Source organism: Panthera tigris, chromosome E1 (genome assembly GCF_018350195.1).
Source record: "Panthera tigris isolate Pti1 chromosome E1, P.tigris_Pti1_mat1.1, whole genome shotgun sequence".
Taxonomy (NCBI): Eukaryota; Metazoa; Chordata; class Mammalia; order Carnivora; family Felidae; genus Panthera; species Panthera tigris.
This window is the reverse complement of record NC_056673.1, coordinates 3,982,631-3,999,245: the sequence shown is the minus strand read 5'-3', so window position 1 is coordinate 3,999,245 and position 16,615 is coordinate 3,982,631. Positions and strand designations below refer to the sequence as shown.

Genomic DNA, 16,615 nt, shown 5'->3' with positions numbered 1-16,615 from the left:
CAAACCACGCTGGGGCGTAGCGGCAAATTAATTCTCTCCCTCCTCCCTCCAGTAACTAGCGTGAACCAGCTCCATGGTTTTCCTCCAGACACTTACCTGTATGTAGACAAATATTTATAAATATATTTACGTACATACGTGTTTTCCTCCTTTTTTTTTTTTTTGATGAAGACAGAGTTGTAACTCTACATATTACTCTGTGATTTACCTTTTTCATTTAAATCTGGCAAGTCTTCCAAATCAATAGATCTAACAAATTCTTTGTTTTTATTTTTTAAGAGAGAGAGAGAGAGAGAGAGAGAGCAGAGTGAGCACGAGTTGGGGAGGGGCAAAGGGAGAGGAAGAGAGAATCGTAAGCAGACTCTGCGCTGAGTGTGGAGCCTGACGTGGGGCTCGATCTCTCGACCCCGGGTCACGACCTGGGCGGAAATCAAGAGTCAGACGCTCAACTGACTGAGCCACGCGGGCGCCCCAACCCATTCTTTTGAATGGCTACCTTGTGCCACAATATACATGCGCAGTGATTCCCCCAACCATTTCCCCAGTTGATGGTTCCTGGTTGCCTCGTACTTCGCCATGATAGGGAAGGACAGCAGTCGGTATCCATAGTGAACGTGGCTTTCGTTTCGGTAGGACAGAGGCCCTGAAGTGGGGCTGCTAGCCTGAGGGATGGGAGTCCATGCTAGTTAGCATGCTGGGTCTGTTTCTGAAAGTCCCCGTGCCTCCCATGTCCCTCCCATGTTTCCCTAGAACTGGTTGGGTTTTATTGATCTGATGGGTGAAAAATGGGATCTTGTTTTGAATTGCAGTCCTTGGGGCGCCTGGGGGGCTCAGTCGGTTAAGCATCCGACTTTGGCTCGGGTCACGATGTCACTGTTTGTGGGTTCGAGCCCCCTGTCGGGCTCTGTGCTGACAGCTCGGAGCCTGGAGCCTGCCTCGGATTCTGTGTCTCCCTCTCTCTCTCTGCCTCCCTCTCCCTGCTCGTGTTCTGTCTCTCTCTCTCTGTTTCTGTCTCTGTCTCTCTCTCAAAAGTAAGTAAGCATAGGGGCGCCCGGGTGGCTCAGTCGGTTGAGCGTCCGACTTCAGCTCAGGTCATGATCTCGCGGTCCGTGGGTTCGAGCCCCGTGTCAGTCCCTGGGCTAATGGCTCGGAGCCTGGAGCCCCCTTCCGATTCTGTGTCTCCCTCTCTCTCTGCCCCTCCCCCGTTCATGCTCTGTCTCTCTCTGTCTCAAAAATAAAAAATAAACTTAAAAAAAAAAAGTAAGCATTAAAAAAAATTTTTTTTTTTTTTAATTTTTGAATTGCAGTCCTCAACCTCTGGTATATTGGTGACTTTTGGTGGAAACTTAAAAAGATTCCCTACCCCTGCTTGTATTCATTTCAAATTATAACGACTGTGTAGGAATTGAAAAAAGAGGAAATTCCAGTCTATGAAGAAGCTGGGGGTGGGGGGAGGGAGAAAGCAAGAGTCACCTACACGTACTGTATCCTAAGTTACTTACGTTGATTTTTCTTTTAAAAAGCTGATTAAATAGTTTCCAACTTGGACTTTTTAGAAGTGCAAATGTGTAAGAAACTGAAGTATTTTCTCATTTATTGAAAAAGGTTTTTGGCACCTGGGTGACTCTGTGGGTCGAGCGTCTGACTCTTTCTTCACTTTGGCTCAGGTCATGATCCCAGGGTCGTGGGATTAAGCCCCACATCGGGCTCTGCATTGAGCTCAGAGCCTGCTTAAGATTCTCTTTTTCTTTCTCTCTCCCTCTGTTCTTTTACCCTGCTTGTGTGCACTCTCTCTCTCTAAACATTAAAAAAATATATATTTAAAAAAAGGGGTTTTCTATTTCTCTCTCCCTTCCCTGTTTCAAACACTTGGAGATATTATTTGAGCCTGAAGAGAATCTTCAGGGGTAAGAGAGGAGAAGCCAGTGCCAGTTTGCAGATGGAGAGACATCCTTAGAGAATCCGTCGTGCCCGAAGGGAATGAACGGGAGAGAAGGAGCTAGAACTCAGGTCTCCTTGTCCTCTGCTGTAGGTTTTGTCTCTTGGGCCTTTTCTCTCTTGATTTTGGTATGCTACCATGGCTGCCTTGTAGAGACCCCTCATTCGTTTGTTTCTCACTGGCCTTGGGTACTTTGTCCTTCTTCCAGACCCCTGTACGTAACACGCAGCGTTCCCTCTGTACGTTCAAGCCATGTATTGCTAACTCTGCTTATGGTAGGAACGAAGGGTTTGGTATTCCAAAACCTGGGTTTGAATTTTGACTCCCACTCGTGTTTTGTAAAAATGCAGATCACCCTAACTCCACAAAATATTGTGAGGGCCACATGAGGTAAATGCAGGTGAATGCGTATGTTTACGCCTTTGTTACGTGCCTTTGTGAACATTACCGACCACGTGCTGCCACTGCTCTCAGCAGAGGGGAATCCAAAAATGGCATGCCCTTTGAAAGGCCTTTCTATCCTGCACGAAGCGACGAGAGAACAGTACCATGATAGTTGATAAGTAAGTGCTGAATCGTGTGCTGTGAGCCATAAATGGTGTAGGAGATAAGAACAGAGAGAGACCGGGAGGGGAGGTTGAGAAGAAGGTGGAAAAAAGGAGCCCTGAGACAGCAGTTGCAGAGTTAGTAGACTTCACGTATTTTCTCTCTGACTTGGGTCTTCTCTCAAGCCCTCCCCTTGTAGACTGATAGTTTCCGTATGAGCCTCCAGATTGGTGCCCAGCTGGTCGTAGAGATACCTAGCTGAGGGGCTTACGGATTTGTGGGCCCCGTCCCCAGAGAGAAAGTGAAAAGCACCATTAAGAGCACGGGTGCCCACCTGGAGAATTGGAGCTTTTAGATGGGAACGAGATGAATCGATACAATTAAAAGCAAGATTATTGAGGTGGGAATGATAACTGTGTAGTTGGTTCTTGGCTTTTGTGCATCTTGGGCATATACACATTTTCATTGCCACGCTTAGATGTTCTTTTAATGCCAGATTAGCATTTTTGCCCATCAGCGGACAAGTACAGATTTCCACTACTGTCGGTGGTCCTTCTGCCAGCTAAGAATTTCACAGTATTACACCTGTACTTTGTCGTGGAAAACAGCGTTAATTGACGGGATTAAGGGGCAACATAGTAGAGTTGAGACGAAGATGGGCATCCGTGTCTGTGCCAAATGCCTCAGTGCAAATCGTTAACCTCCGTGGGGCGCCCGTCGGGTTCGTCCTCGAAGGGTGCTTGGTCGTGAAGAACAAAGTGGGGGATGTAGGGCCCTTGTTATTGAAACAACAGTGTCAAGAGGGCTCAGTTCTCACAACAGAATCCACCCCCCACCCCCCCACATAATATGTAAGCATATGTTGACTTCTGCTCATTCTGTTTGTAAACATGTGTTCACAAGTGCTTTGTGTAATCGCCGAAGGAGCTACTTGTAAATAAATGGCGGTCATCGCATTACTGAACATTTTGTAGTTGAATTGTAAGCACTAACCAGCAGGTGGCTCTCGGTCACCAGACATTTGGCCAGGCAGCTAATTCGTCTCCCTTGGAATTCTTCTGTTTTATGTGCCACCCTACGTCCCCCCTCTTCTACTCCTCAGGAGCTCTGACAATCGAACACGGAGGGTAAAGGACTGTTCCTCTTTGGTTTTGTTTTCTAGATTTGGGGTTGCTTAGATGACTCTTAGGAAGAGCACCCTAGGGTTTCTGAAATTTGGTTTGGAGGTCAAAATAATGACTTGTGATGACCTTTTCCACCCTGCATGTCTGTTCTTCTGCAAACTGTTTCATCAAGTTTTTAACTTGACGTTAAAACTTTTTATTGCTCAGTGTGCCCGTAGCGAGGAAGGAGAAAACGAGACTGGTTTAGGACTAGAAAGATCTTTGACTGCAGTAGATTTTTAAAATGCCATGGCAGGAACCTCCTAGGATGCTAGGTAAGAAGATACTTTCCTTGTTTGAGGTCTTATTTGTTCTGGACTCATACTCCAGAAAGACCGTTTGCTCAACTTAACAAAAACAATTGTTGTGTATTTGCAGAAGGCACGGTGTGAGGCATTTATTGTCCCCAGAGTATCAGCTCCATGAGGTCAGATATCTCTTTGTGTGTCTTGTTCCCTTCCGAGCCCCAAGATTAGAGCCCGACGCATAGAAAGTGCGCTCAGTGAGTATTTGTAGCAAGGATGGATGGAGAGGGACACGGGATACAGGAAAAGAACAGGACAGTCTCGGACCCAGAGAGATCGGCCATCTAGCAAATATGGCTGATGAAGTAGACATACTTTGGGGTTGGTCTTAGGAGCTATGTGCAAGTTTGAGAAAATTCTGGAAGGAAATAAAAACTTTCCCTTTCCCTAGGCTGTGTCACTTCTCCAAGTCCCACTATTCCACCCCCCCCTCCCCAAACCCCGGCCCCACGTTTGAAAATCTTTGTCCCCTGTATCCAGTCTGTTCACCAACACTTGGGGGGTTTTCCTTTGACTCAGTGTGGGAATTGTCCTGCTCTTCCCGTTCCCTCTTGTCATTTCCCTCACCCGGACCCCCGCCACCTTCCGCCTAAATTACACCAGCCTCCTGGCCCACCTCCCTGGCTGCGGCCTCTCCTCAGCGTAATCCAGTCTGCATATTGTTGCCAGATTTTGCCTCCCAAGAATTTATGTCAAAGAATCTATTTCTGATTGAAATTTGAGCCCCCAGACATCTTTATACGCACAGAGAGAAACTACCAAGAAAAGTTCCGAGAAAAGAATTGCACTTTTCATCCCGTGGTAGCGTTTTCTCATCTTTTGAGACAAGCCTAATTGCAAAGCCTTGCAGACTGTGCGTTTCACTGACACCCTAGAAATGGGGTCTCTGGGCCTACCTGCCAGCCTCTCTCTGCCCTGTGCATACACAGACACTGATACATACATGTATTTTTAGACAAAACCAACATTTTAGATAGTCACTCTGATGTCTTTCTGAGATGCTAAGAAAAGCTAAGGAAGACTACTTAGAATTCACTGCTTTTCAATTCTGTTTGGTCCATAAGAGTGCCCTCCCCTATGATTTTCCAGCAAGCTTCAGCCCCTTCGACTTGTCAGCAGAAAAACGTGAGTTGTCTGTGCATCGCCCCCCCCCCCCATAGTATCATCATTTAATCCAAAGCGTCATTTACTTTGGGGGATGGAAATGAAGTATTTTCATATCTTCAGAAGCAACTGTGAAACGTTTTGCTAAAATCTTTATAAGACAGATTCCCAACCTATTTATTAATGTCGTTTTTATCTCAGAAGTTCTAGATAAGTTCCATCTTGAAAGAATATGGGCAAAAATTAACCAATTTATTTAAAAAAAAAATTTCAGTTCTGTCCCAGACTCAGAGATGTCGTATTTAGCACTTGGTTTCATTAACTTTTCGGAGGAGAAATGCTCCCTTGATGTAATTCTGAAAACGGGGTTGAGCTGGAAGGTGTCTTCGTGAAAGAATTCTCTTTCAAGTGATATCCTCTCCATCTGCTTGAACAAAATCAAAATCAGTCTTTGCTCTGGAGTCTTGGAGGCCCACAGCAGTAGATGAAGTTTTGTTGTGGTTCTCTTTCCTTTTTTTAATCTCTCAAGATAGAGATGTTAAATACTCCTCTCATTTTGTCTCTCTCTGGCCTAAAAAGCTCAGTGGTTTCCTAGTTCTGTTTCATAAACATGTACTGAATGCCTGTTCTCTGGTATATTCCAAAGCCCTGTGTTTTTTTGTTTTGTTTTGTTTGTTTTGGTTTGGTTTTTTTTTTTTTTTTTTTTTTTTTTGCTACTAGGGATATAAACATGACTGTCATGTGGCCTCTTTCCTCGCAGAGCTCATAATTTAGGAAGGGAGACATATGAGTAAATAGCTAACTACAATCCTGCTTGATAAATGCCACGTTAGAGGTTTTGAACAAAGTGCCATGGGAGCTCCAGTGAGTGATTGATTCAAGGGAAGGGGGGGGGGGGGATGGGGATCAGGAAAGACCAAACAGGAGAAGTGACATTTGAGTTGAGCCTTAGGGGATGAATAGAATTTTGCCAGATGGACAAAGCGGTGGGGGTGGGGACCCTCCAGACTCATACAAAAACATGAGAGTGTGGAAGTTTGTGCCTTTGTCTGAGCAGCGGTGAGCGGTCTGTAGGGCTGAAGGAAGAGTAAGGGTATGGAAGGGGGTGTTGAGAGATGACGTGGCACAGATCCCTGGGGCCATGTTGTCGAGCTGAAACGTCCTCCCTGGCTTCTAGGGAGCCAGGATCGTTTTGAAACAGGGAAACGTCATGGCCAGATCTCTGGTTTAGAAAGAGAGTTCCAGTGGCAAAGCCCAAGGCGATTTGGACGCGGGTGACTGGGAACACGGGGACCAGTCACAAGCCTGAGGCCATGCTCCCAGGAGAGGTGATGAGGGTCAGAGGCAGGCAGTACCCACGGGGGGTGGGATGGGGGCGCGGACGCCTTGGTAATCGATGAGATGGGGGAGAGAAAGGGCAAAAAACAAACGGGGGAAAGGGCTGCAGGACTGGGCATACGGGGCGGTGGGGTGGGGGCGGTGCTCACTAGATAGCGTGCCCAGGAGAACACGGGTTACGGGGTGAAGGTCATGGATTCAATTTTGGATACATGGGGTTCGCCGTGGAGGAGTCCCAAACAAAAAGGCGTAAATGCACGTAGAGCGCCTGCAGGAAAGTCGCAGAGGTGGAGGGGGGTCTGGAAGTCTTGAACACAGTGATTTTCAATCAGGACGAGCGTGGAGCGGGCCTCAAAATCCCCTGGATTTTGATAACCTGGGGTCTCGGCTGTGAATGTGCTGTTCCTCCCAGATCTACCCCCGGCTTCTGACCTTGCCCTGCTAGGGAGCGGAGCGCGTCCCGCTCCCAGCCCCAGTTAAGAACCCAGCACCATGATGACCCCAGAGAACGCATCCTGTTTCTTTCATACCGGGGCGCGCAGAGTGCGGGAGCACCTGTTACTTCCTGTTCTTACAGCCCACAGCCCCAGGGACAGACGGCATGGCCCGGAGAGAGACCACGCAGCAGGGGGAGAAGGACCGGACGGAGTGGCTGACGAGCACTAGTGTGTAAGGGGCAGGTAGAGGACGAGGCACCTGCAGGTTACGGAGAGGCAGCTGCCAGTGGGAGAGAGTGGCCTGGAGGAGGCCAAGGGAGGGTCGCCGGTGACAAAGGAGGCCCAGCACGGGGCAGAGTGGCGGCGGGGCACGTTTGGGCAGCAGGGTCACGGGTGAGGAGAGTTTTGTAGGGCGGGAGCAGCAGTGGGACTGCAGTGGCGGTCGGGCCACCAAGTTCAGTTGATTTTTTAAGGAAACTTGGCTGTGGACCGGCGGATTTCCAGGATGGGGACAGTTAGTGCAGCCCGAAAATGACAGGATCCTGCAGGAGTGGGGATGAAAGGAGTGAGGACAGAGGCAGATGCATCACGGCTGCCTGCCCTGGAAGGAGTTCTGCGAGACGCGGCCTTCCAGATTCCACCCTCTCCCCTCCCGCCCCCTGCACACGGGCGGCTCACATCCCCTCGGCGTGTTCAGTCTCTCTTCCGGTGCCTTCCGTCCCTCCCTCCCCGTATCGCGGACCCTCACCCACTCTGCAAGGCCTTCTCGAGTCTCCCTACCCTCAGGAAGCCTTCCCCGCGACAGTGCAGAGGACAGTCCTGGGGCTCAGAGCACGAAGTGATGGGTCGCACCTTTAGCTCTGCCACTATGCGCGCCCTCCAGAAAGTCACTGGATGTCTCTTTTCCTTGGTCTTCCTGTCAGTAACACCTGCGCTGACCTATACCCAGGCTTGCGTATGACTGGAAGGGGACCGTGGATGTAAAATGCCCCTGAAATCGCAGAGGACAGCACCAGTGTGCAACGTTACCGTTTCCGGGCTATGCTTACTGATCTCCTGCATTCAGGGATGGTTTTGGCTGAATAAGTTAGTTCCCTCAACTTCGTTTTTTTTTTTTAAATTTTTTTTTTTTTAACGTTTATTTATTTTTGAGACAGGGAGAGACAGAGCATGAACAGGGGAGGGTCAGAGAGAGGGAGACACAGAATCTGAAGCAGGCTCCAGGCTCTGAGCCGTCAGCACAGAGCCCGACGCGGGGCTCGAACTCACGGACCGCGAGATCATGACCTGAGCCAAAGTCGGCCGCCCAACCGACTGAGCCACCCAGGCGCCCCTCAACTTCGTTTTTTAAGTCACTGCCCATTAGGCCAGAGCACTGAGGACAGTGTGACAAGCAAGCTAGTTCCTCCCTGGGGGAGCTTATAGTCCAGTGTGGGAGGGCAGAAAATAACCCACTATATCGTATCTGATAGATAGTTGTCTAAGTGCTATAGAGAAAAATCAGATAAAATGAGGAGGTGGGCTAAGGATTTACAGGGAAGGGTACTATTTTACATGCAGTAGTCAGGGGAGACTCTCTGAGAAGGTAGCATTTCGGCAGAGTCAAATGAAGTGAGGGGCCAAGGCCACGTCTCGATATGGAGGACAGCAGGTGCCAAGGGCCCGAGAAGGGAATGTGTTCGTTGTGTTCTAGAAGCAGCAAGGAGGCTAGTGTGGCTTGTAGGTTATAGTAAAGACACTGCATTTTATGTGGAGGATGGTGGAGGGTGGGAACAGAAGCAGGAGACAGGGAGGGATACGGGGCAGAAGCAGTGACCAGACTTTAGTTATGTTTTATTTATTTATGTATGTATGTATGTATGTATGTATGTATGTATTTATTTAAAAATATTTTTTTTATATTTATTTTTGAGAGAGAGAGAGCAGAGAAGGGGCAGAGAGAGAGAGAGGGAGACACAGAATCGGAAGCTGGCTCCGAGCTGTCAGCACAGAGCCTGAGGCGGGGCTCGAGCTCAAGGACCGCGAGATCATGACCTGAGCTGAAGTCGGACACTTAACTGACTGAGCCACCCCAGGCGCCCCTTAGATACATTTTAAAGGATTCGCTAATGCAGTAGATGCCGTAGGGTGTGAAAGAAAGGAGTCCAAAGTCGATGCCGAGGTTTTGGGCCTGAGCCAATGGGTCAGGCGTGGTCTTGAACTGAAATGGGGAAAATCCGTGGCGGGCGGGGCGGGGGAAGGAGAATGGGTGTTTGTGGGCAAGTGTCGTCTTCTTCTGGTTAACAGTGCCTTCGTGTGTGGCTTGTTTCTTTTTTTCAATTTGATCGTAAGTGCTTTGAAGGCAAGAATCCTGTCGGAAACTCTTTCATGTTTTCCTTCTGGCCCAGGAGAGTACTGAGCAAAAGTAGGCATTGTTCCAAACGTCAAGTTGAACGTAAAACCTCACGAAAAGGAGGTCAGGTCTTCCACGTACAGTGACACCTGTGATCTTACCTGCTCTTGTTGGTAAAGGCTGAGTTTCCCATTGGACTTGGGGTATCAACACAGTATAAACGCCAAGGGGAGAGACAAAGTTCAGACTTGAACTTCCAAACTGAAACTTACCAAACTTCCAGAACTTTGGAATCAGATAACCCGGGAAGGAGGGCATCAGGGAAGAATTTTTACTTCGGTGCACCTTGGCCAACGGCGCTGCAGTTGACGGTTGATTTGTCGGACTGTGTGAGATCAAGGCCAACACCGGTCTTTCAGTGCTCAGCGCTTCATAGGTCAGCATTCGGCCCCGGGAGATCTTTCCTGTACGTGTGCTGGCTGATCTGAGTTCGATATTAATGTTGAATTGGGCCCATGTCATGCTGTATTCTCTAATACATGCCAAGATATATTATATAAATATAGTTAGAGGCTATAGCTCTAATTCGTTGTTTTTGAGATTGCTACGTCAGTTTGATTACGTCTCTTTTATTTTCTCCTTTAGTAATCTTTTTAATCTTTAAAAAAAGGTTTATTATTTAAAAAATTTGTTTAAATGTTTATTTTTGAGAGAGAGAGCACGAGCAGAGGAGGGGCAGAGAGAGAGGGACACAGAGGATATGAAGCAGGCTCCAGGCTCTGAGCTGTCAGCACAGAGCCCAACTTGGGGCTCGAACTTACACAGCTGTGAGATCATGACCTGAGCCGAAGTCGGACACTTAACCGACCGAACCACCCAGGTGCCCCTCTCCTTTGATAATTTGTAAAAATGTGCTCTCGGTGTGGCACGGGCCACCAGTGGGACATTCCAGCTTTAACTTCGGAGGAGCCATGTCTCCTATCAAGGCAGGTGCAGTGTACTGATCTGAGTGAGTGGATGCTTGTAGCTGGTGACAGATGCACTGTGAGGTCACTGTGTGTGTGTCTGGCCCGTTGTCCTGGTCGTCAGTACTTGCTTTTCCCCAGGGATCCGCACAGGGCATCCCGCATGAATCCTGTTGTGATCCAGAGCTGGTGCATGAATCGGGGAGTGTGCTTTGTAAACTCACTCTTCCTTTCCTTCTCCATTGCTTTCGTTACACCATCTCCAGTTAGGCGAGATGAATGATTACTCCAGGGAATAAATCCAGAATCTTGACGTCTTAGATACTTGGGGCCAACCAGGTAAACAAAGTAAGGCTTTAAGGGGACACACCTGCTCTTTGAGAAGGTGGAAGCAAGCTGTCCTTGGGCTCGGCATGTTTGTGCCCTTGAGCAGAGAGGCCAGCTCTGTGTTTAAGATCTTAGTCCAAGGCCAGTGGTGGGGGAGGGGGGGAGACAGTGTCTGGATGGCTCAGTCGGTTAAGCATTCAACTTCGGCTCAGGTCATGATTTCACGACTTTGGCTCAGGTCATGATCTCACGGTTCGTGGGTTCAAGCCCCGTGTTGGGCTCTATGCTGGACAGCTTGGAGTCTGAAGCCTGTTTCTGATTCTGCATCTCCTTCTTTCTCTTTGACCCTCGTCCACTCTCCACCCCCCGCTCAAAATAATAAATATACATTAAAAAAAAAAATCTCTTCTTGGGTGCCCAGGTGGCACAGTTGGTTAAGTGTCCAACTCTTGATCTCGGCTCAGGTCATGATCTCATGGTCCGTGAGTTCGAGCCCTGCATCGGGCTCTGTGCTGACAGCTCAGAGCCTGGAGCCTCCTTCAGATTCTACGTCTCCCTCTCTCTCTCTCTCTCTCTCTCTCTGCCCCTCCCCCACTCACCTCTGTCTCCGATATAAGTAAACATTTAAAAAAAGATTAAAACTTAGTGCAAGGAATCAAAACTTTTCTTCCGGTTTTGCCTCGGTTCGTTTCCCATAACATACCACCTTCTTCTCTAGGTTTCAGAGTGCTCAACTAAAACTGAAGGAGAGGTAGGCTTTTGGGGGTCCACTCATCTGTTCAGAAATCAGCCTTCCGTGTGCCCTGTGTATGCAGCTCGTTAAGTGGTAACATGACACTTGTTACCACGTGTTGAGTGACTGTTACCTTCCAAGAACAGTGTTACACACTTTCCGCACATTTCACACTTGGTCTCCCCCCAACCCCCCCCCCCCCCCCACCAGAATGGAAGCTGCACCCATAACAAGAATTTCTGCTTGGTAAGAGCAGAGATTTTGGTCTGTTTTTCCTATATTCTATTTTTCCTTCATTCCCATGAGCAAGAACAATGCCTATGCCATAGTTGAGTACAGAATAAGTGTTTGGTAAGTGGATTTAAAAAAAATTTTTTAATGTTTATTTATTTTTGAGAGGAGAGACAGAGAAAGAGCACGAGCAGGGGAGAGGCAGAGAGAGAGAGAGAGGGAGACACAGAATCGGAAGCAGGCTCTGGGTTCCAAGCTGTCAGTACAGAGCCCGACGCGGGCCTTGAACCCACGAACTGTGAGATCATGAGCTGAGCCGAAGTCGGACGCTTAACCGACGGAGACACCCAGGCGCCCCAAACGGATTGTTTTATATACTCCCCAGCAGGCCTCTGAGGTGGAAATTGCTGTCTGTATCTGCTGGTAGGTGGTGAAGCTGAGATCTGATTATCTGGTACTCGCTCTGTGCTGGAGAGCAGCCTGCTGTCCGGTCAAGGGTGCGACTTCCGGTTCCTGCCTTGTACCTAGTAGGCAGGAGGCTTACCCACATCAAAGGTTATGGGGTAGCAGTGATTTCCAGGCAAGAGGAGAAACGTGAGAAGTGACGGAGAAGCCAGTGGCCGCACGCGCGTCGTCCGGGGTTACGATCGCACGCGGCAGGTCCTCGCTGCCCGTTAACCACCATCGCGACTGCTAGTTCGGTTATATCACCGTCGTCGTGACCATCAGTTTTCATAAATCCCAGGAACCCAACTCCCAGATGAATGACTGTTCACGTCTGGGTTGAAATGGTCACAGGTGGTTCCACAAACAGCACCGCCCTCGTGGCTTGGACAGAATGTGGGGACAGGGAAGGCGAGGCTTGGGATGAAAATCCTACAAACACGGGGACCGAGGCTGAGAATGCGGGTTTCCTGTTCCCGGATGGCAGGGTGACCAATATGCCTGGTTTGGCAGGGGCGCGTGGGCTTTCTAGGGTGAGTAAAGATTGAGATCGATAATTCAGGATTTGTTCTGTTGTGAGTGTTATCATACGTTCGTGAGCTTGGATTTGAAACCCTCTGTGTGTTTCTGTCTGTGAACAACCGCATCCCATTGCATAAGGATCCTGTGGCCCTGTTTTAATGTCATCATCTGTGGTGGTGGCAACATTTGCACCTTCTTGAGAAATAGCATCTGTGCCTTTGGTGTCATGTAGCCTGGGAGACAAACTTTGTCCTAATCAAAAGGCCACTTCTGTGTGGCCTTGTGTTTTGGAAATTTAAGACCCTCGTTTACGATTATTGACTCAAACGTGTGTTGGAAGATTGGTAAGGGTCTTATGTGCTGCTTTGGTCTCCTTAATGGGCTCTAATTCTCTGGGGGACTAGGCCTGTGCCTTAATTCGTCCTCAGACCTCGTCCAGCACTGAACACAGTTGCTGGCATTGAACTAAGGACGCAGTAAATTGTGGTCGAATTGCATTTTCAAAGCACGTGAGGCTCACGTCTGCGCTTGTGGGAGTAATCTGCAGCAAAGCTGTGTTTTTTGAGTTATGTAACACATTTGATCTCGTTCCTAGGTCCAGCCTGATGACTGGAGGGGCTAAGCGAGGAGTACCCAACCCTTGGCTCTTCGAGGAGCCAGAGGAGACCAGAGGCCTGGGTTTTGATGAAATCCGGCAACAGCAGCAGAAAATTATCCAAGGTACTGGACACCCCAAGAGCGTGGGCTCGGAAACCTGGTCAGAATTTTACCCCTGCCTTGAATGTTCCTTACAGCCATTGACGATCACAGGGGAATCAGTGCTGGTCTTTTAAAGCTCTTGGCAATTTTGTGCCTCAGGACACCCAAGGAACAGACAGATGGCGTCATCCATCAAGGTAGCCCAGGGAAATCATGATTCTCCACTGGGAGAGAGCGTGCACGGAGTTCTGAATCTGATAAAACCGGGTGAATCAGAGACATGTGCCCACCTCCCTTTACTCTGTGATGGGACTCGTTCTCCAAACACAACACTCCCATCTTCTTTTTGCTTTTCTTTTCTTTTTTTTCTTTTCTTTTCTCTTCTTGTCTTCTCTTTTCTTTCTTTCTTTCTTTCTTTCTTTCTTTCTTTCTTTCTTTCTTTTTCTTTTCCTTCCTTCCTTCCTTCCTTCCTCTTTCTTTCTTTCTTTCTTTCTTTCTTTCTTTCTTTCTTTCTTTCTTTCTTTCTTTCTTTCTTTCTTTCTTTCAATTTGAGACAGAGAGAGAGAGAATCTCAGGTGCAGAGCCTGTGCAGGACTGGACCCCATGATCCTGGGATCATGACTTGAGCTGTAGTCAAGAGTCGGATGCTCAACCGACCGAGCCGCCCAGGCACCCTTCCCATCTTTTTCTTACACAAAATGAGTCCATCTGGCTTCTTGTCTTCAAGTTCATCTCGCCCAGTGGCTTTTAAGCCTAATTATTTTTTTACGTTCTTCTATTTTTTTTTTTTTTAAATTTCAGAAGTAATGCATGATCGTTGTAGAAATTTCAAACAAGCCTGGGATGTATAAAATGGGAAGCTTTCTTTATTACTTCTCCAATCTCAAAACTGTAAACAGATGAGCATATATTTCCTCAGGCTTACTTGGTATAAGCACACACATATTTTTACGTAAGTGAGATCATGATAGGGGTAATGCTATAGCTCTGACTCTCTTATTTAATGTGTGCAGTAGACCTTTTCCATGTTCCTGTTTTTGTACATGGTTTTTCTGTATTACAGATATGCTATTCTTTCTAATTCCTTTTAAGAACAGTTTTATCGAGGTATACGTGACCTGTCCCAGGTAGCACCTATTGAAAATGTATGATTCAGCAAATTTTGACACACATATGACATCTTATATCACATTTCTCCCCAAGTATTTCATGTTTTCTATGCTCTTATTAATGGTATTTTAACATTTCTATTTCTGATTGTTGCTAGTGTATAAAAGTACAACCGATTACCTATATCGATCTTGGATCAACTTTGCCCAACTCACTAATTTGTTAAAAAGCTCTCTTGTAGAGCGTGTGGGATTTTCTATACTAATGGTCATGTCTGAATCAAGAAATTTGACTTCTTTCTTTTCAAAGACTTTGTTTTTTTTAGAGCAGTTTCAGGGACATAACAGAAATGAGATGAAGGTACAGAGAGTTTCCATGTAACCCCTGCCCCCAGCCATGCAGTCTTCCCCCACATCGACACCCCCACCCCCCGCTAGAGTGGTGCGTTTGTTACAATTAAGCTACACTGACACACCGTCATTGCCCAAAGTTCATGGTTTATCTTAGGGTTCACGCTCGGTTTTTTGCATTCGGTGGGTTGGGACAAGGCTATGGTGACATGTATTCATCATTAGATTATTTATACAGTATTTACACTTCCCTAAAAATCCTCTGTGCTGTACTTACTGACCCCCCCTCCCTCCTCAACCCTTAGCAACCTCCAATCTTTTTACTTTCTCCATATTTTGCCTTTTCCAGAATATCATATATTTGGAATCATACAGTATGTAGACTTTTCGGACTGGCTCCTTCATTTAGTAATATGCATTTAAGTTTCCTCTATGCCTTTTCATGGCTTGATAGCTATTTCTTCTTAGTGCTAAATAATATTCCACCGCTAATGGACTCTAGTGGATACACAGCGTTGAAATACAGGTGGGCAATGTTAAGCAGAGAGAAAGAACCAAAAAGAAATTGTAGAGATCAAAAACACTGTAACAGAAATGAAGAAATGCCTTTGATGGGTTTTTAGTAGACTGCCCATGGCCGAGGAAGGAATCTCTGAGCTTGAGAATATCTCAACAGAAACCCTCCTAAAGTGAAAAGCAAAGAGAACAAACACTGAAGAAAGAAAAAGATGAAAATATCCAAGGACTATGGGAGGACTATAAAAGGTATGACACAGTTTTGATGGGAATACCAGAAGGAGAAGAAAGTGAAAAGGGAGCAGAAAAATATTTGAAACATCACTGAGAATTTTTCCAAAATTAAGGTCAGGCTCCAAACGACAGATCTAGGAAGCTCAGAGAGTGCCAACTAGGACAAATACCAAAAAAAACTACCCATAGTCAGTCCCTTTCCAAACTACAGAAAGTCAGAGATAAAGGAAAAATTCTAAAAGAAAACAGGAGAAAAAATACCTCACCCATAGAGGAACAAAGGTAAAAATTGCATCTGCTTCATCTACAGAGACAATGCAGGCACAAAGAAAGTGGGGTGAAATTTTTATTTTATTTTATTTTACATTTATTTTTGAGAGACAAAGAGAGCCAGAGCACAAATTGGGGAGGAGCAGAGAGAGAGAAGGAGACACAGAATCCAAAGCAGGTTCCAGGCTCTGAGACATCAGCACAGAGCCCAACGCGGGGCTCAAACTCACGAGCTGTGAGATCATGACCTAAGCCGAAGTCGGACACTCAACCGACTGAGCCACCCAGGTGCCCCGTGGGGTGAAGTATTTAAAATGTTGCAAGAAAAAACCCACAACCTAGAATTTTGTACCTTGTGAAATTATCCTTCAAAACTGAAGGAGAAATCATGACTTCCTTAAACAAACAAAAGTGGAGGGGATTTGTTGCCAGTAACCTGCCTTACAAGAAATGATTTAAAGTTTCTTTAAAGAGAAGGAAAATGATACAGATCTGAAACTTGGGTCTACATAACGAAAAGAAGAACACTGAAGAAGGAATAAGTGAATTCTTTAAAAAAAAAAAAATCATTGCCATACCCACGGGCCATGTAGGTTTTCTCCTATGTAATCTTGGAGTTTTCTAGTTTTGTGTTTTACATTTAAATCTGTGATCCATTCTAATTTGTGTTGAAAAGTGTAAGGTCTGTGTATAGATTCACTTTTCTTTTGCGTGTGAGTGTCCAGTTATTCCAGCACTGTTTGCTGAAAAGACTATCCTCGTGCCATTGTATTACCTTTACTGCTTTGTCAAAGGTCATTGACTATGTGGGTCCATTTCTGGGCTGTCTGTGCTGTTCCATTGATCTATTTGTGTATTCTTTCACCCAAACCACAGTATCTTGATTATTATGGCTTTAGAGTAAATCTCGTGGTCGGGTAGTGTCAGTTTTCTTGTTTTGTTCTTCTCCTTCTTCTCCTTTTGAGTCTTTTGCCTTACCATATGCATTTTAGAGTCAGTTTGTCAATACCCACAAAATAACCTGCTGGGATTTTGATTGAAATTGCATCA

General features: G+C 46.7%; 1 protein-coding gene across 1 annotated transcript in view; it reads left to right on the top strand.

Annotated features, from left to right (window-relative positions):
• STX8 (syntaxin 8) overlaps positions 1-16,615 on the top strand; it is a 252,706-nt gene that overhangs the window by 38,878 nt on the left and 197,213 nt on the right. The window contains exon 5 of the mRNA XM_042967115.1: positions 12,982-13,106. Within this exon, the coding sequence (XP_042823049.1) occupies positions 12,982-13,106 (125 nt within the window). The remainder of the gene's footprint in view (positions 1-12,981; positions 13,107-16,615) is intronic.